The 20367-nt window shown below is 40.1% G+C and overlaps 1 protein-coding gene across 1 annotated transcript in view; it reads left to right on the forward strand.

Moving 5' to 3' along the window:
* The window catches only part of Ptprr (protein tyrosine phosphatase receptor type R), a 234067-nt gene that overhangs the window by 129632 nt on the left and 84068 nt on the right, over nucleotides 1–20367 (forward strand). The window contains exons 4-6 of the mRNA XM_038314810.1: nucleotides 1799–1954; nucleotides 8871–8981; nucleotides 19360–19628. Of these exons, the coding sequence (XP_038170738.1) occupies nucleotides 1799–1954; nucleotides 8871–8981; nucleotides 19360–19628 (536 nt within the window). The remainder of the gene's footprint in view (nucleotides 1–1798; nucleotides 1955–8870; nucleotides 8982–19359; nucleotides 19629–20367) is intronic.

Below are 20367 nucleotides of genomic sequence, written 5' to 3' on the forward strand. Positions count from 1 at the left end.
ACTGAGTGTTGTAAAAGTTTAACCACAGAAGAGAAAACACAACATTTTAAAATTTCCTTTAAGAGTAAATGTTGCCAGTTGTGAGAAAATGGGAGACATTGAAGGCCTCTGTGACAGACCCTATCCCCAAATGAGAAATAATCTAAACAGGAAGCCATTGAAGAGAGTCCCTAAAAATTAGGGATGCTGAAGCTTCTGGTGGTGCAGGTGTGGGGCGGGGCAGGGGGGCGGGGGGGGCGGGGAGGGGAGGGGAGGGGGCGGGGTAGGACGGGGAGGGGGCTGGGGCAGGGCGGGGCTGGGGGAGCCTCAGCTATCTTTAAGAGGCCGGCCTTTGGAGTTTGACCCACATTCCAATGTACTCATTGTGGAGGACGCAACATGGACTTGGTTTCTTTTTTCTTCTCTGTTTTTGGAGGGGAGGGCACAAGGATGGAGAGCAGACCTGGGAGGAATGAGAAGCAGGTGTGGTCGGAGCACATGAGTAAAATTCCCAAATAATCAATAAAATATTATGTTGGGGAGAAAAAGGGTGAAGATTGTGCTGGGCGCAATGATGCCCGCCTGTGACTCTGGTAGCTGAGAGGTAGAGGCAGGAGATAACAGGCTTGGGTACATAAAGGTGTTCCAAGCTAGTCTTAGATACCTAGGGAGGAAAACTGGTCTCAAGAAAATTTAAAAATGAACTCAATTATTATGTCCAAGTCATCTAGCTCAGGTGAATAGATATTAGAGACGTCTTGGCTTTGGATCTAGATTTATTAAATGCATTACAAAAGGGCAGAATTTAAAAGTTTGTCAATTTTAAGGTAAAGATTGAGGAAAGGAACATCAAAGCTCATCTGGCCCCTGTTCCTTGGCCAGTTCAGTCTTCACATCCATGCAGTTGATGAAGAAAAACCAAGTACGATGGTGCCTAATGGTCGCTTGCGTTGACTTTTGTTTGTTTGTTTTGTTTATGTTTTTTGAGACAGGGTTTCTCTGTAACTTTGGAGCCTGTCCTGAAACTCGCTCTGTAAACCAGGCTGGTCTCAGACTCACAGAGACCTGCCTGCCTCTGCCTCCCAAAGGTTGGGATAAAAAACGTGGGCCACCACCGTCCACCACTCGGCTTTTTTTTTAAAGGAAGATTTATTTATTCTGTATACTATGTTCTGCCTGCATGTATGCCTCCCTGCCAGAAGAGGGCGCCAGATCTCATTACAGAGGGTTGTGAGTTGCCATGTGATTGCTAGGAACTGAACTCCAGATCTCTGGAAGAACAGCCAGTGCTCTTAACCACGGAACCATCTCTCCAGTCCAGGATTTATCTAACCCATTTGCCTTTAAAATGTGTCTTTAAGCATAAGTGTTCAGGAAGCATCTGAGAAATATATGTTAAGTTTGTACACACCTGTAATTCTAGCACTGAGGAGGCTGAGGCAGGAGGGTGCAGACCTCAGGGTCAACCTGTGTTAGCCAATGTAATCATCAGGATACCTTCTGAAGTTAAGAACAGCAAAAAAAAAAAAAATGATAATAATAATTATTTAATTAATTAAAATTTGAGACGAACAATAAGTTATTATCTAGTGAAATATGAAATTTCACATTCTGGAATGCTAACTAACCAAAGTCGGGCCATTTGAAAATTTTGTACTTCACACTGGCGACAGTAATTCTGTGAGTGACTAGTCAATTCACATCGTTCTCTGGCATGACTTAATTCTCGAAACCTGACTTTAGTGTTTGTAAGGAACAGGTGAACATTTCCCCCACCATTTTCCGATTGTCTTTAACATACCCCAACGGTGTTCACCAGGAAAAGAAGCGCCAAATCGAGTTGTTTGTATCTCCTGTGAACCGGAAACCGGGAGAGCCGCAAGCTCTGCAGGCTGAGGAAGTGCTGCGTTCTCTTAACGTCGATGTTTTGCAGCAGAGTTTACGGCAGTTTGGAATTACAGACATCTCCCCTGAGGTATGGCATTGTACGGAGAAGTTCATTTTAAAAGAAAAATCTGCAGTTAGAAGGATTTGCTAATCCAACCCGTGAGGCTTTGAGACGAAAATCCTTAGTTGCCTGTGGATTTTTATGTTTGTTTTTTTCGAACCTGTAGATTTCATACCAGCAATTTTCCTAAAGGTCAGAATCCGGTACACCTCAGTTTCTGTGTTTTCCTTAAGCAAATTCACCTTTCATGGTAAAGTTTCATTATCTGACGCTGATTCTTGAAATCTGTGACCTTGTAATTATTTATTTTATTCAGCAGTAAACTGTCTACAAGAAATATCAATTAGATGGGCTTGTCACCTAATTGCTCACCTGTGAAACTGATTTGCAAAACAAAACAAAACAAAATCTTCACTCTGGACTTTCTTCCTCAACAGGTGAACCCTTCATCATCATGTTAACTGTCAAAAGAGTCACAAAATACGCATTCCCACACCCACACACACCATGATTTGAAATTATGTGAAATATGTTTATATGCTTTTTCCTATGTGTAAAAACTCTGAATATTTTCTTCAGAAATACGGTATTTTCCAAATTTAACACTTAAAAATGGTTTCCTTACCAACTCTTCTATTTTCCCTCCAGAGTGAATAATTCCTCTATCTCTCCTATCAAAATCAAATTCATTGGAATGACCAATATCCTAAATAGATGCAAATTTGGTTCATAAATTCACAGAATTTGGCTTTGAGGGAAAACGTGTACACACAGAAAGTGGGGTACATAGAAATTAAGCGACTGCCTCAAAGTAATTCAAGAGTACAGTATAAACCTACACCCAATTGTGTTAGGTCCTGGGTTCAAACCCTGGTACAGGAAGAAAAAGAAAAGGGGGGAAAGAAGAGGGAGAGTGACAGAGGGAGGGACGGGAAAGGGGGAAGGGGAAAGGGAGGGAGGGAGGGAGGGAAGGAGACACAAGGACGCAGAGAAAGAGAGAATATGAACATCCAGACGAGGCATGGAAGTACCCCTGAGATGCCAGATACCAGCACTGGGAAAGGCAGAAGCAGGAGAATCTTGAGTTCACAGTCAGATTGACCTACATAGAGAGTCTCTGACCAGCCTGAGCTACAGAGCGAAACACTGTCTCTAAACAAATCAAAAGCAATCCTTATCCTAGGCTTATTTTATTCCTCTTTCCAGCAAGCCCCACTGCCTCTCATTGCAGCTGATACATAGGTACTACATTAAAAACCTTATTCCTCTTTCCAGCAAGCCCCACTGCCTCTCATTGCAGCTGATACATAGGTACTACATTAAAAACCTTAGTACTCAACTATTCGAATGTTGGTGGGACAATTTGGCTCTGTGAGAATTTTTGCTTTTGGTAGTGTCAACTGCCTGAAGCCTCAGTTTCTCCATATTCCGAATGGATACAGTCCTTATCTGATGGGCTGGACATATGGATTACATTTTTTAAGCACGTGTGAAAATCCTCAGATTTTGTTTGTGCCAAACAAAGTGATTTGAATACAGATGACATAATATTGATAATATGCCATCCTTTGGTGTGCTCAGGAGATTGGATCCAGGACACCAACGTATACCAAAATCTTTGGATGCTCAATTTCCTAAGTAAAGTTATATTCGCATGTACCCTATGAACACACTTCCATATGCATCAAATCTTCACCAAATTATTTATAATACATAATATAATGTAACTGAAATGTACAGAGATGCTTAAGTGATTATCTAAGGAAGAATGGCAAGAAAGTATAAGAGGGAACTGAAGATGAATTTTCCTTACTAATATTATCTTTTCACAGTTGGCTGAATTTGCAGGTGCAGAAACCGTAGATAGGTTTCTACTATGTCACTACTGACATGTCACTACTGAACCAAGACAGCCACCCTTCTACTCACACTCCTTCCCGTTGCTTTTGGTTTTGTTCCCTCTCCCTCCTGCACAAAACTTGCTTCCTTTTTTTGCCACCAGAGTAATCTTCTTTTTGTAAACATGGCTCGCTCTCCAAATTTCATAATTCTTTGGTTTCAAAATACAATAGCATGCAGTCAGTCCATCTTAGTAAGATGCACGGTCCTCCGTGTGCTGGGCTTCATAACTACTGAGTGGGTCCTTAGATTATGTTAGAGCAAGTCTAATTTTCTTAGTTATCGTGACCTCCAACCCCATTCCTCCACGCTTGCAATCTGGTCTTTCTACACACCTTTCTGAATCACCAGCCTGTTTAAGGGCATAGCCTTCCATCGGTCCTTCAAAAGCACGGGTGCTTGTTACATCATGTCCCCATGGAGCCTAGAGCAAAAAGCCCCTCCTGCTCTGTGGGTCTTCTGTGTGTCTGTCCTGTAGGTTCCTCCATGGGACACAGGCTATGTCATTTTGTGTTATTTTGCCAATGCTTTAATTTCATTCTGTGGCCAGAATCTGAAAAGCTGCATAAACAAGTAGCCCAAAGTTTGGAAGACAAATAAACAGGTCAAGAAATATGGAGCTCGATTCTTACGTTAATTGAATTGTGCTCATAGAGAGCAAATAGGTACAACCTGGTGACTTTAGAACAGAAAGATCACAGCCAGAGTGTGAAGGCCACTCTTCAAACAGAACTCATTAAAAAGTGTACTTTAATTTAAAAAGTAGGAAGTTCACAACATCACTTTTATATGGCAATGAGATAAACATTAAAATAAGCACGTGATAAGAATATGGTTTTTAAAAAAATCGAGTACTTGGGGGGTCTCCTGACAATGTAACTACAGTGAAGGAGCGGCCTACCCGGACCACCCATCAGAAAGCTGTTGGGCAAAACCTGCCTTGAACTTAAATAGCAAGTGTATTTAGTGACCAAAATATGAAATTTTCTCATAAATTTGTTCGAATCAAAAAAATCTAAGAATTGTCTAAGCTGTGAAATACTCAGTATCAGAGCCCATCGAGTGTTTAAATTGGCTGGAAGGAGCTTTCGTCAAGGCCTGATGGCCTGTTTGAACCTTTTGCTCAGTGGCTCTAAAAGGCACAGTCCTGAAACTGAACGTAACCAGGAAAAAAAGCCAAGGAAGACAGCGTCTGCAGTACGCAGGTCACGTTCAGCAGGAGGGGCGTTGCAGGGCGGAAATGATGAGGAGCAGAGCTGTGAGCCTACCAGGGCTCTTCTCTGGGTTTCCCCGTGTCTTTATTCTTCTCCCTCAGCCAAGGCTTTTCAACAGTTTGTGTCTCAACCCTGCCTTACCTAGCAATCCTTAAAATGTATCTTATTAAGGCAGCGTAACCATTCACAGGGGAAAAGAATACTGCCATGCATCCGTTTGCAGTATTTCACACCGATGTTTCAAAACATCTGTTCCTAAACTTATGTTAGTTACCTTCATGAAACAATATGTTTTTGCTACTTTTTCTTTATGTTCCTGGGTTTTTTTTTTAATTGACTCAGAAACCAAAGAAAAATACCAAATAGAGAACAAAGTTCATTAATCATCTGTTTCCAATCTGAGTTTCTTGAGGGAAAGAGTTCTTTTCTTTCTTTGCTAAAGTAAAGAGTCTTAAGACAGGGTGTCACTCTGTAGCTAGCTGTCCAGGAACTTAAGATATCCTAGGTCTCTTGATAATCCTCCTGCCTCAGGCTTCCCAGTGCTGGGGCTACAGAAGGGAGCGATCACATCATATACAACATATATTTACATATATGTTCTAGGTATGTGGTAAGCACATAGTTTTATTATAAGACACCTGTAAGCACATAGTTTTATTATAAGACACCTGTAAAAATTAAAAAAAAGGTCCTCTTTCACCGTAAGTTCCAGAGAAATAAAATTATATTCACCTTTTTAGTTTTTATCTTATTTACAAATTTCCCAAAATTGATAGCTATTTATTAAAGCATTAAGTTCCACATTAATACTGAACAAATTATTGAGGTTTTTATTTTCATTTATTTGCAAATTACTCCAGCTCCTCACAGCTGTATTTCAAAGGAGGAAGTTGCCTTCTTTAAATGACAGCCTGAAGAACTGATGGAATATTTACAAAGAGAAAAAAAATCATATTCTGTAAAATAGGAACCATAGTTAGTGAGTTGGGTGATGGTTCCTTCAAACTCGGAACATTAGGCAGCAGGCAAGCGTAAAGAGTTCCGGATTTGGCACACAATTCTGAAGGCATGTAGCGTTGGCGTTGTAATACTGGATCAGGTGCAGATCAAGTGCTTGCATTGTGCCAAATACACTTCACATCTAGTGGTAATCCAACCAAACCATACCTTTGTGAGGTGCATCTCCTCGATCTGCCCTCGTCAAATGAGCCAGACCGTTTAGAACAGTTCCATTTCATTCTTTGGGCTTCATCTCCCCCAACAAGCTGTGCCTCCTGTCATCCCTGCCTCTGGACCATCTTCCCTGATATGAGGAACTGGAAAGAAAATAGAAATGGCGAAGAGAAATAAAGAGCGAAAGGGGTTGGGGGGGGAGGTGAAGCAGAGGCCAGAACCAACTACATGATATCGAGTTACAGAGCAGCTAAGGAGGTCATCGTCTTAGATAAAGGAAATGTCTCCATTTTTAAACACTAAAACACAACAGCTAATTTCACTGCCCCCAAAGGGCGGGGCCATACGGCTACGACATCAGTCATAAAGATGTTGGAGTGGCATTAACTTGACCCGGCCTGGGAGTCTGTGAATTATTGAACCCATAGCCCTGACAGAATCTAAAGGCCATTGGGTTCACCCTATGCAAAGGCTAGATGGGAGGATACTGGGGATCGCAATCTTTTGATGTGTGGGTTCTCGACTATAAACTTTTCCTTTATTACCAGCTCTTATCGAGCTGTTTAGATCTCGGAATAGATATCGCAGCACTCAACAGGGACAGCGTGACTCAGAAGAAAATCTATTTACCAAGAATGTGCAGTGACTAAGTTCCAGTTCAAAACAAGAGTCTTATTTTTTTAGCCGAGGGTGGGGCACGGGAGGGGGCAGGATAATTCTTCCATTATCGGTGCTTCACTTTTAAAAAGAAAAGAATCAAAACAGATCTGTCATCCGCAGAAAGGAACATGTTTGTGCTTTGAGAACTGTAGAGCCTACGCGAGGAAAATGGACCCAACCACATTTGGAGCACAGCACTTGCTGCACCCTTCCCACCCTTTTTCAAATTTCACATGAGTTTAAACTAAAATCCTTTGTACTTAAATTTGACAAATGCATGCTGCCTTAGTGAAGACTTAACTAGTTTGCCTTTATAGCAAACAATGGATGCCATTTAGTTGCCTGAGAAAAACTTCAATTCTATTCTTGATTCCTACAATAGTTTTCTTTTCTATTAGCTTCTAGCTGTGTTTAAAGAGAAACTGGAGCAAAAAATAAAAATAAATAAATAAATCAAAAAGCCTAGCTGGGACACAGTATTTCCAGCAGAGTCCTGAGCTACTAATCACCTCACTGAACCAAGTATCAACAGATTTTCTACTAATATATATATTATATATAATATATTATATATATATATTCCCTTAACTATCCATCTAACTAGGAAAAGTGAAAGGTTGTATCGTGAGTACGTAAATACGTCTCTCCCCAAGTGGTTTGCATCATTGTAAGTGAATTCAAAGTTTTCTTGCTCATCTTTTCCACGAAAATTTGATTGTATGCAGCGATTAAAATTTCAATAAAGTCATTTTTAAGGTAAATATTTTTAATCTAATTTGAAAGGGCTAGATGTGCTTTTTTTAACCTTAAAAATAACTAGAAATTATCTCAAAATTTAGGCACCTAGAATATAGGTTTAATTTGAGACTTTCTTCGTCTTTGGAGTTAATACTCAAGGATAGGCACGTGCCCTGCCTGAGGATTGTAAAACGGTCTTAAAAGTGAGTGGGAGTATTTTGCTTCATACAGATTTAATGTTTTTCCTACTCAGATACCACCTAAGTTTTTCAAGACTTCTTTGCATATAATTTTACAATAGCACTAACTTACAGAACATTTTCATATATAGGCATGGTGTTCTATGACTGTGATCCCAGAGCCTAGGCAGTTGAGGCAAGATGATTGCTTTGAGTTCAAGGTCATCCTGAGCCACAAAAAGAGAGAATTTCTACGACAGAAAAGAAAAATTCAGAGCATTCGTCAATGTACTGTTCTGTTTTGAAGAATGATTACATGAGCCAAGAGACAGTCACGTCTAATTTATGTTTCTTCTCTAGCCCCACTACCAAAGCAAGGAGCAAAAGCAATAAAAATTAAAATAATTCTATTTATTTATCATTCATTACTAAATAATTCTGACCTTGTGGGCGTTCACTGTTCCTTTAAACAAAACATAATACCCAGGCAATTTCTATGTGGGCTGGTCCCTGAGTCAGGTTTTGACAAAGTAAGTTCCATTTAAAGAGGAAAAGGATACGATTAAAGAAAGAAGCAAACAAAACAGAGATGGTCCCAACATCGTGGCTTGTTTACTAAACTATCACGAGCTTTTTGCTTGCACCTATTTCACGTTTGTTTGAACGAGCAGAGCTGTAAGGCAGCGTGGACGTGGGAGGGGACTCGGAGTACAGAGAGCTTCAGAAACAGTGCCTCGGCACAGAAAAGCACAAAGCTTGCTCACCTGTGAACCAGGGAGTTTCCAGGAGAGGCAGTGCAGAACGTGGAGCGAGCACCCAGGAGTCTGTCCCCTATGCCCATCCCCTCCCTTACAGGATCTCCTGATACAGAGGATGTCTGTCCGATGCCTGAGCAGCTGTGGCCGATGGGGGTAGAGGTGTGTTTTACTACACTGAATGGAATCGAGCTAAGGATATGTTGACAGTCTGATAAGAGCGCCAGTTCCCTCAAGCTCTCCTTTTAACACCGGGCTTTCTGTTTTTTTTTTTTTTTTTTTTTTTTTTTTTTTTTTTTTTTTTTTTTTTTTTTGCTTTTTAAAGAAAAATGTTTTACAAGGGCAGCACGAAGCGGACAAAATCTGGAGCAAGGAAGGATTTTACGCTGTTATCATTTTTCTCAGCATCTTTGTTATTATAGTAACCTGTCTGATGGTAAGTTTGCTTCTCTGTATGTCTTCTTTACGGATCCCACTGCGTAATAATTGTAGATATTTTGCCTCTTGAATGAATGTTGAAAAGACGAGGGGCAGAAGCCAGCCCATAATCCTGTTAGTATGAGACTGTTTTGTGGCAGCGGACAATAGATTACTAAGACCGTGTGTGGAAGTGTGGACGCCGACCTCTGTAGTGAAACTCGACTGTACTGAAGTGCTCAGAATCTAGAGCAGGCCCATGTGAAGAGTTAGAAGGTTATTTACTGAAGTCACTGTAGCCCTTAACGTCACTGAGGTCTCATGTGCACACTTTGGGCTGGCTTTATTTCTCCTCTTATGTCAGTTTTATGGAGGATAGAAAAAAATTTGTCTTTGGGGCAAAGTTTTCTCCCAAGGGAAGCATTTACTTCCTTATTTTAAATGGCCTTGAAGGTATTCTAAGAAACAGCAGGCATTAATGGAAGTGATTATAGCCCTGAAGGTAACCTACTCACTGTTACCTCATTTCCAGTTGAATGAATAATATATAAGAATGAAAATATGCCCTCCAATTGTTCTACAAGTCACGCTATATAACCGACAAAGCATAATCCTGATTTTAAAAAGTAAAACCCCAAATAAACCCAACCCACTAAATTAGACCAGGTTTTGGTATTGAATTTGGTATGGAATGAGTTAATGGTTATCTTTCAAATTGAATGAGGTGGAGTTTTTTTTATTTGAAATTTTGTGACAGAGCATAGTGTTTGAAGTTTACAAATGGGTTTAATATCTTTTCCTATGTGTTATGTTCTTTTTATTTTGCATATTTTGAGAAATGCTTCCTCTTTTGCTTTGCACATCCCCTCAAAAGGCATAATGCTAATGACTCTAGCTACAGTCAACAGTGTTGCCAAGCACCGTGTTTTATTCATTTGTACTCTTGCTTCTGGAAACGAATTTATGTCAGAAAGATTGAGACTCAGTCTAAAAGGAAAGAGAGGATCAGCGGATCTGAACTCAGGGGATACAAATAAGGTCATAGAGTGAAAACAGGCACATTTCTAAGATCTCAAAATACAGAAATAGCAGGAACATCCTAAAACTCCCGCCGTAAATGATTCAAAGAGATGTCCTTTGGGATCAGAAATTGAACTTCAAAAATTGATCCAATAATCAAAGCAATGATTTAAGAAGTAAATTTGGGAGCGATTTCATATCTTAAGTGGTGGATATTAAGGAAAAGGATTTTGATGAAAAAGATTGAAAGTTTTACAGAAACCATAGGAGAAACTTCTGACTGGCTTAAAGGGTGTAGTTCCTTCTCATGGATATATAACATGTATGATTCTTCTTTCCTCATCACAGGGAATCTCCAGCTCTGTTCTCTATCTTGTCAGTCACAATTAGAGTTACTCTGTTTCACAGATTCAAGGGAATGAAGGAGCTGGACTAAGCTCAGGAGAACACTTGCTGAGCACTTACCAGCCCCTGTGTTCAATCCCCCTCACTGCCGTGAGGAAACAGAGGAACTGAGGAAGAGTGAGGAAGAGTAAATAGTGATAAACCCTGAAGGTTTTCTGATGATTTGTGCATAGGATTCGGGATAAAGACAAGAGTGAGGGGAGTCCTGGGGGAAGCCAGGCCATGGGCAGGGAAGTAAAGAGCGGAAGAAGAACAGAGTTTATGTTGACATGTAAGATACGTTTCAGATTCAGTGGCTGTGACAAAGGGGTGTCCAGATAGCCCACATGACTGGGTACAACCATGCACTGGTCTCGAACTAAAGGACCTATTATGACTACACCCTTAACTTCTTGGGTCCAAGGCCAACTCTCCCTTTCCAAATATTGCCAAAACATCAATGTCTCAAACCTGAATAAGCCTGTTCCAATGTTACTAGAACAAATCAAGAAAGGAATGTTTCAAAAGTATGGATGACAGCTGTTGGTTCATCCACTCATTCAAGCAACGTATCCATAGACAACATATTCATGCAGAGGGTCTACAGTGGGAAAGGAGAGGATAAGACACATAAAGTCACTGTTCTCTGAAGTTTTTATTATGGAAAGAAATACAAAGATTAACATTTTTTAAAATATCAAATAATAAACATACTACATGATTTCATCTGTATGACATCCTAAGAAACACAAAACTATGAAGATATTGAAAAGATCCCTGGATGTCAAGACATGGCAGATGAAGATGTTGTATGGAGGATATATATTTTATGGCAATGAACTTCTGTGTTCTAATGATTGCGTGGCATTATGAATTCATCAAATGTGTAAAATGCATACCACTAAGAGTGACCTCATCTATACTTGGCCAATAGTAATAATAAATCAATACTAGTTCACCCATTATTGCAAATATAAAAAATAAAATAAATAAAAATAAAAAGTGTTTTAGTCAGGCATTGTGGCACATGCTTTTAATCCCAGCACTCAAGAGACAGAGGCAAGTGGATTTTTATGTATTCAAGGCTAGCTTGGTCTACAAAGGGAGTTCTAGGACATTTTTTAATTAAAATTTAAAAATTAAAAATAAGTGTAACAAATGTACTACACAAACTCAAGATATTTATAAAACAGTCATATATAGGAACTCTGTACTTTCTACCCTACTTTTCCATAAACATAAAAAGTCTTATCAATTCTTTGTTAAATATTAAATTGTAGAAAGGAGCACAAAGAAGGTAGCATGGTAATGACCGATGAGGCAGAACAGCCACACATTTGGGAGATACAAAAATGGGTGTGAACATGTCCAGAAGAGAGGACAGCACCAAAACGGTCTTTGGGTGTCTACACTGTCATATTTAAGGGGAAAATAGAACAAGCATTCATGAAGATTGTGGGAGTGTATTTAAAAGATTGGTCTCCGCTTAGGAAAGTTAGTTGTTGGGGTAGAAGGGAGTGTGAAGGACAGGGTTTTTATGACGACGACGACGAGGACGACGATGATGATGATGATGATGAGCTAGAATGGGGAGAATGGATGAGGAAGGTGAGCTGGGATAGGGAGGATGGGGATGAGGATGGTGAGCTGAGATGGGGAGGATGGAGATAAGGATGGTGAGCTGGGATAGGGAGGATGGAGGTGAGGATGGTGAGCTGGGATGGGGAGGATGGAGGTGAGGATGGTGACCTGGAATGGGGAGGAAGGAGATGAGGAGGTATAGAAGATGAAGAGCTATGTGTTGATCGAAGGAACAGGACTGGCAGGGTCCTGATGAGCAGGAGGAAAGAAAATACTAAGAAACCCCCCATGTGACTTGGATTTTTTTACTAAGTAATGGTGTTCCTTCCCTAGGGAAGAGACAAGTTAAGTGGTGGGAACAAAGACAGCTAAAAAGAACACTTGACTTGTATGCAGGCAATTATAAGATAAGAGAAATGGCAGAAATGATTGATTGATGATTGATTGATTTCAAACACTATATTAAATTTTATTGTGAAAGGGTCACTTATAAGGAACAGAGGAACCAACAATGGTTAGGAAGGGATTGATTATTCATGGAAAAATAATACTCTCTAATAGGATTAAGGCGAAGCAAAATTATCTGATACGATTTGCCACAGTTCTCCATTTAGAGATGTATCAAATATGCTTCTCTAAAATCAACTCATCTTCCTGAGTTCAAATGCTTCTGATAATTATCTTAAATTAATTTTTGACAGACTCTCAGCTACATAATATACATTTGTCTTGAAATGTACTATGAAAATCTTTTTGACTCTCAAATGCACAGTTCAACCCTTTCTTACACTTTTGATGAATCTATGGCAAAGGAAAAGGTATAATTAAGAATTTTCTTAGCCGGGCAGTGGTGGCGCACGCCTTTAATCCCAGCACTCGGGAGGCAGAGGCAGGCGGATCTCTGTGAGTTCGAGACCAGCCTGGTCTACAAGAGCTAGTTCCAGGACAGGCTCCAAAGCCACAGAGAAACCCTGTCTCGAAAAAACCAAAAAAAAAAAAAAAGAATTTTCTTATGCCATTAATTATATTTATGAAAAATCAAGTGTTGTTATTTGTGTTCAGCCTCCTTACGTGGCATTCAATGAGAACATAATGATTTTTATTATTTTATTATTATGACATTGTGTAGGTAAATAGCTGTAATAGAAGGTTACATGTGCTCTAAAACAATAACATACAACTTGCCAAGTTTCTGAAATGTGCCATATTATTTACTTTCCTTAAAATACAAAAAAGAAGTATATATTTATATCTATAAAATTAGACAAGCATGACATTTTCAAATGTGTGACTTATTTAGCTCTTCTCAAATGTGAATGCCAAGTGGGTGGAATGGTGGCAAATAGACAAATAGAATTTTCCAAGAAAAAAAGAATGTGTGGGCAACCTTGACTCCATTCAGTCTGTTTTTGATGGAGGAAATTTATTACTGAGAAGAATTCGTTCTTAAACTTGAGTACACAATAGAAAGAACACCACTTAGCATCTAAATTAGACCTCCAGATATACTTACAGGCTTATTAAAAAGCATAAGCGTGTTGATGAAACATACATAGAAATATCTCGAGGCCAGATGTTAGAAATCACAAACAACTGTATCAGTCAAAGTGCAGGCATGGTGGACCCACAGACGAGTCATCCAGGTGTGAAGTCAAAGGATTCTCTAGTCATGGTCTGGTAATGGAAGCAAGAAATAGCGTGTTGGATAGTCAAACTCTGAGTATCACACATTCATGTCAAAAGTGGACATAAGCAGTAATTTTCTTCTAACCTGTTATGTATAGAATCTCTAGGGATGGGGAAGATATAACTGGACAAGCAGTTGATATGATTGACTCTGACATCATCTCCAAAGCAGACCTGTAGCTCAAATCATTCTTTTTATGAATGAAGTAGCCTACAACCCTCCCTTATTCACAGTGGTGGAATCTTGGTACTAATCAGCAATAGTAATTCATTTCTTCCACATATCACATACTTACTGGTCCTGAATCCACCACAGGACACAAAGTAATGTTTTAAGCCCCTAATGTCACTGATGAGCAAACCAGGATTCAAAAAAGATAAAGTGACTTGATTCACAGCCAACAATGGGTGGGTATGCGTGGGAGGATGGGAAGGATAGGAAGGATTGGAATTCGGAGTCAAGTCCATCTGGGTTAAAAGTCTAAGTCCACTACTGTGGCTCTGCTTGATTCTATAAAGGAGTCAACTGTGGTTTCCTTTATACCTATCACTCATGCTGTGACTTCCATTTCTAGCCACACATAGATCCAGGAGCGCACGAGTATGTCTGTATTTATCAGACGGACTCCACCCAGGCAAGACTGATAAGTGTTTACTACTCCATAACCGCGTGCTAAGGACACACCCATTCGCACTTAGTACCTTGTACTGGACATGATTTTACACATGTCCTGAAAACCTCCGAGCTCCTAGGAACATAGGCAGTTGTGTGTCATGTCGACAGCTACACAGACTCATTTCCAGGATGCGTTAGGAATGTTAACACCTTTAAAAGAAGAAATGGAAACGCTTTCGTAACTTACTATAAAATACCATACAGAACACTGTCTACGGGGGCCATCATTTTAAAATTAGAACACACCCTAGTCCAAACACAATGTTTTCTGTTACTTGTGAGATTTTAAAAATGAAAATTATAACTGCAGAATGTTCCAAACGGCTTTGTTTAGCTTCCTCTCGCTTCTGTGTTCCTTGGGTCTCACTGCTGCCATTTTATATTCCCCATACTATATAATTCAGCTTTTATAGCTCCGCTTATTCAATATTCCTTTCTCTTTTCCTTCCTCAAATCATCAAATTATTTTAATGCATCCCACAGCCCCCACACAAGCTCTAAAGAAAAAAAAAATGAAGGCAAAGTCTTAACTTGGCATTGCTCTGCTAGGCTTTAATAAGGATCAGGGGTTTTTAAACAAAATGAATTCTCATAGAAAATATGCAAATATTGTATTTGAGGATTTCATCTGGGCAGAGACACTTCTGACATACTTCCAGAAGTTTGGGGAAAGAGGTCAGGAAGGAGGATAGGTGGATTTGAAAGAAACCACTGCTGAAGGCTCACTCGCCTGGGATTGAGGGGACCTGGGTTCTGGACTTTATAGCTGGGCCCTATAAGCGCTTTGGCTGCTTTCAGTTTCACTGTGAAACCAAGAAGTTAAACCAAATAAGCCTTAGAGTCCTTACTCTAGGGCTGCTCAACAGCATCACTACTAGAATAGAGGGCTGTCTGTTCCATCGCGGGTGGGGAGGGCCTCCTTCTCCGTGCGCTGCAGAGTGTTTACCCACAACCTAGCCTAGAACCACTCCATACTCCTGGCCCTGGCCCCATTACCCCCTTCAAAGTTTCTCCAGACAGTGTCAAATATCCTCTGAGGGACAAAACCCCTACTTGGCAGCTGAAAAACAGTGCTTTCTAGCTAAAATCCATGAGGAGAGCCTTATTTGATCTTTTCCCATACTTTCTATCAGTCAGCTTGATATCTGGAGTATTTTAAGTGTCATATTTCCATTAGGTGGTTTCCAGATTCTGATTTTTCTGAATTAACGTTGTAGGAATCAGCTTACATGGAAACCACAGAGAAACAGGCTAAAAGCCGGAGGTGAAAGAGATTACTGATTATAAAATATGTGGCAATGGTTCCTCACGGAACCGTGCAACAGAGAAGGACTTTAGACCAGACCTTGTTTACACTAATGTACTCATAAAGTGACCTGTCAAGAACAAGTGAGGGCAACCATGTCCTGGCTCCTGTTTTCATGGTAGACTGTCTCCAAAATGAAAATATAAGCAATATGTACAGAGAGAGAGAGAAAAAGGCATATTACATTCCTATGAGAAGAGCTTAAACTATAAAATGTGTGCATCATCCCTTCTAGTAAGTGGATCCTAAAGATATAAATGTATTTGTTTCTTCATTCAGAAAAACGCCTTGTCCGCAACTGAAGAAATGCTATCCCATTTTAAACTATATTAACTCATGTTTTAGTAGTTCTGGGTTTAGCTTACCACAATACGCTTACCATAGTGCGCCATCTGCCTGTGTTGCCCTACTGTGTGCTTGTTTCTGCAGAATGGTGACCAAAAACAAAATCTATGGAAGCTGCAAATAAACCGAAAGTTAAGGATATTAGATTGCTACACACAGGATAAAGACAGCAGCCCCTCTCCCATAGCTCCAGAAAAGCACAGGACAGTTATCGTATCGTAAACATTGTAAATGGAGGAAGCTCAATACTAATAATTGGCATCTGTTTTCCCCATGTGCAGGAATGTTTGTCATAGAAATGTTCTCGATCTGTTGAAGTGAGTGTGCTTGCTTGCTTGTTTGGATTTGAGACAGGTTCTTGATGCTGCTACCTCAGCCTTCTGAGTACTGAGATCACAAGCACATATCACTGTTTTGAAAAAAAAAAAATCTAAGATTTCATTTGCTCCTTGTGGGAGATGATGAATTCCTCCACATTATCACTCTCAGGTTATGAGAAAATGAGCATACAAAGCAGGAAGGTTTGCCTTAATTTCCCAGTAGTTCAGTGTATGATGTGCACGCCTAGTTACTCCTGATACGTATATTATTTTTCCTTAAGGAGATCATCTTTCAGTCCATAAAAGCATATCCTTAACACTGATGGTTTTGAAACCTTCCTCTTTTTCCTTTGTGTTTAATTCTTTTTTCCTTTTTTATTAAGAATTTTTTAATACAATCTTTTCTCATTTTACATAGCTATCCCCATTCATACTCCCTCCTGCCCTCCTGCCCTTCTCCCTACCCCCTCATCCACTCCTCAGAAAGGTTAACGCCTCCCATGGGGAGTCACATCATTTCCAGGCAGAACTAAGGCCCTTCCTCCTATATCTAGGCTGAGCAAGGTATCCCTCCAAAGAGAACGTGTTCCTTGACTCCTGTTCAAGCAGTAGGGATAAATCGTAGCCCCACTGCCAGTGGCCCCACAGTCGGCCAAAGCTTCACAACTGTCCCCCACATTCAGAAGGCCTAGTTGGGTCCTATGCAGGTTCCCCCACTATCAGTCCAGAGTCCGTGAATTCCCACTAGCTCAGGTCAGCTGTTTCTGTGGGTATCACCATCACGGTCTTGACCCCTTTGCTGATGTTATCGCTCCTCCCTCTCTTGGACTGGAGACTTAGCTATTACTTTTATATATGTGTGCCATCGTTGAGCTTATGTGCACCATATGCATGCGGGAGCCTGCTGAGACCAGAAGAGATTGACAGATCCCATGGAACTAGAGTTATAGGCAGTTGTTAGCTGCCATATGTGCTGGGAATAAAACACAGGTCTTTTGCAAGAGCACCAAATATTCTTAACCACTGAGCTACCTCTCCTGTCACTTTGTCTAAATATTTTACTCAACATCCCAAGCAGCCTTTAATTGTATCATATGTACCCCTAATGATACCTCCGCATTGTCAATTCTATTCTTAATTGCTTGCAAAGAAGATTTACAGCTTGCCAATAAGTACTCAGTTTATTAACTGGGAGGTCATATTATTTCTCTTTTTAAATATAAAGTTTTATATATACATATAAAAATATATACAATGAAGTATGATTTTATTCAGGGAGATTAATCTCACTCTGATAGTTTATTTTAGATTGGTGTATTTTAATTTAATTCTGATCCACTTTTATAAACATATTTTGTCAAACAGGCTCTTCCTTGATATTATTCAGGGAATACCTGAAAAATATTTTTAATGTTCTAAAATAAATTTTCAAAGTTATTGACTTCATAATTTTAGATGAATTAATATATATGTATACATATATGTGCACATATAGAGAGAGCTTAAATTATCAAGGACATTTAAAGTATAGAAATGGCTAGAATTTTAAATAACTATGAAAAGGCAAGGCAGACATTTCATGACTAGCTAGAGGGAATCAGATTAGAAAGGGCCAGGAAATCTTTTTTCCTCCTAAACTCATGTCTGCTCAGTTGATGGTCCTCCAAATGAAACCAGGGAGTTCAGCATCTTGAGGTGTCCTGCATGCAGACACTCCAGGTGCTGTTCACCTCCATAATTGCAGATAATGGCTTGTCACCTCTCCTTCCACACAAATTAGCTCATCAAGTCACACCCTGAGAACGCCTGACAAAACACTAGACTTCTAGTTGTAGGGATCAGTGAGCTAGCGCCAAGTAAATGTGGGTAACAATAAGGAAACAAGAAAGAGATACTTGTGATTGTGGACAGGGTAGCTTTAGAACTAAGTCAAAGGGGGAATACTGGGGGCCCAAGGGCACAGCAGGGAAAGATGGAAGTGGTTCATCAATATGTAGATACTGTATAGAAACATGATGCTCTGTAAGCTCATTGGTGCCCCACCATTCCATCTCACTCTTTCAAAAGCAATGTCTCGTGTTGGAGAGATGGCTCAGTGGTTAAAAGCACTAGCTGCTCTTCCAGAAGACCTGTGTTTAATTCTCAGCATCCACGTGTTGGTTCACAACCACCTGCAACTCCAGTTCCAGAAGATCCAGCACATTTTCTGGCCTCTTTAGGTGCCAGCCATGCATGTGGTACACAGACACACATTAAGACAAAACACCTGCATACACAAAACACAGAAAGATACTTTGATTTTTGTCTATATACATATTAAAATTTTAAAGAGGAAAGCAAGAAAATTCTAACTGTTCAAATTGTCCCTTACTGGATGTACTATATGTTGTGTGATCAAGTATTTAACAGATCCTCAAACTCGTGTGTGACTAATGACATTTTTACCAAGAAAAGAATTGATTGCTTAGAGAATAACTATCCTTTTATGAATATTTTATGAGCCTTGCTTCCCTGTGATAAATAGATACAGTTCTCCGTCTCTGTAAAGATCATCGGCCCATGTTTCATAGCTCTTTCTTCCAAATGCCTTCCATTTCAAGAAACTCCTATGCATTTCAAACTGTCATCCTGCATCTTTGTAGACTCATTGACAAATTTGGAATACATTCTTGAGGAGCATAGTCATGTACACAAACACTCATGTATGGCCTAACTGGAAATACCAGTCAGAGGCAGTTAGTCTCTATACCTCCACCCTACCCCATACTCCCACCTCCACCGGCCTCCACTCCATCCATTCCCCATACCCCTTACCTCTGCCCCACTCCTAGTTAGTGCTTCCTGCTAGGTCAACGATCAATCTTGTTGGCTTGACCTTATACAGATATTATTTTATGTAACAAGCATACTCTTTAAAGAAAAAAATCTCAATACCACAAAAACAAGAAATTATATCAGAGGCCAGGCTTACTTTACCACTAATGTTTATTTTGATGTCTTCTAAGGCTGGGGAGATGGTTTTCTGTTCATTATCCAGGACACGAATATCTCACAGAAGCCCTTATGTCTCTTTTTGTAGATTATTTATAGGTTAAAAGAAAGGTTTCAGCTTTCCTTAAGACAAGACAAAGAGAAAAACCAGGAGATCCACCTATCACCAATTGTGTTACAGCCAGCACAGTCGGAGGCCAAGACAGCCCACAGCATGGTCCAGCCCGAGCAGGCGCCAAAGGTGCTGAATGTTGTCGTGGACCCTCAAGGTCAATGCACTCCTGAGATTAGAACCGCCACCTCCACCTCTGTCTGCCCTTCTCCCTTCAAAATGAAACCCATAGGACTTCAGGAGAGGTAAGATCTTTGTCTGAGAGTCCACCTACAGGCTGGTTTTTGTTTTTCTTTGTTCTGAAAGAGTCTCCTTCAGCTACAAAGGGTGAAACTGGAAATGACTGGCCATGGGATAGAATCATTCATCACCAAATGGGCACCAGGAAGTAGATTTCTAGTCACCCAATGGAGTCTCTGTGCTTGGGAAAACCTTGCAGGTACATATGGTTCTTTGCAGTTTGTGCAGACCCCAAAAAAGTCCATCTTCAACAATGGGATGGTTCCTAGTACCATTTACTATGGACTTATCAAGGGCCATTAGCCAAACAGAGGCATCTCACTTAATTATCATCAAACATGGTATACAGCCGTTGATAATAAGTGCAAGACTATTTCTTACAGATGCCCATGTTGTTTGGAGTAATGTAGAAGTCGGTGCCACAAATGAATTTGTCTAAAGTTTCCTTTCTGTAATTTTACTATGTTAAAGTTAAACCCTTCCTTTTTATTTAAACAGAAAAGGGGAGGTGATGTGGGAGTACCCTCTATGTGCTGTGATTACCATTAATGAATAAAGAAACTGCCTTGGCCTGTTTATAGGGCAGAACTTAGGTAGGTGGGGAGGACTGGACTGAATGCTGGGAGAAAGAGGGCAGAATCAGGGGATGCCATGTATCTGCCGCAGGAGATAGATGTGTTGAAACTTTGCTGGTAGGCCACGACCTCGTGGTGATATACAGATTAATAGAAATGGGTTAAATTA

Source organism: Arvicola amphibius, chromosome 17, assembly GCF_903992535.2.
Source record: "Arvicola amphibius chromosome 17, mArvAmp1.2, whole genome shotgun sequence".
NCBI classification, from domain to species: domain Eukaryota; kingdom Metazoa; phylum Chordata; class Mammalia; order Rodentia; family Cricetidae; genus Arvicola; species Arvicola amphibius.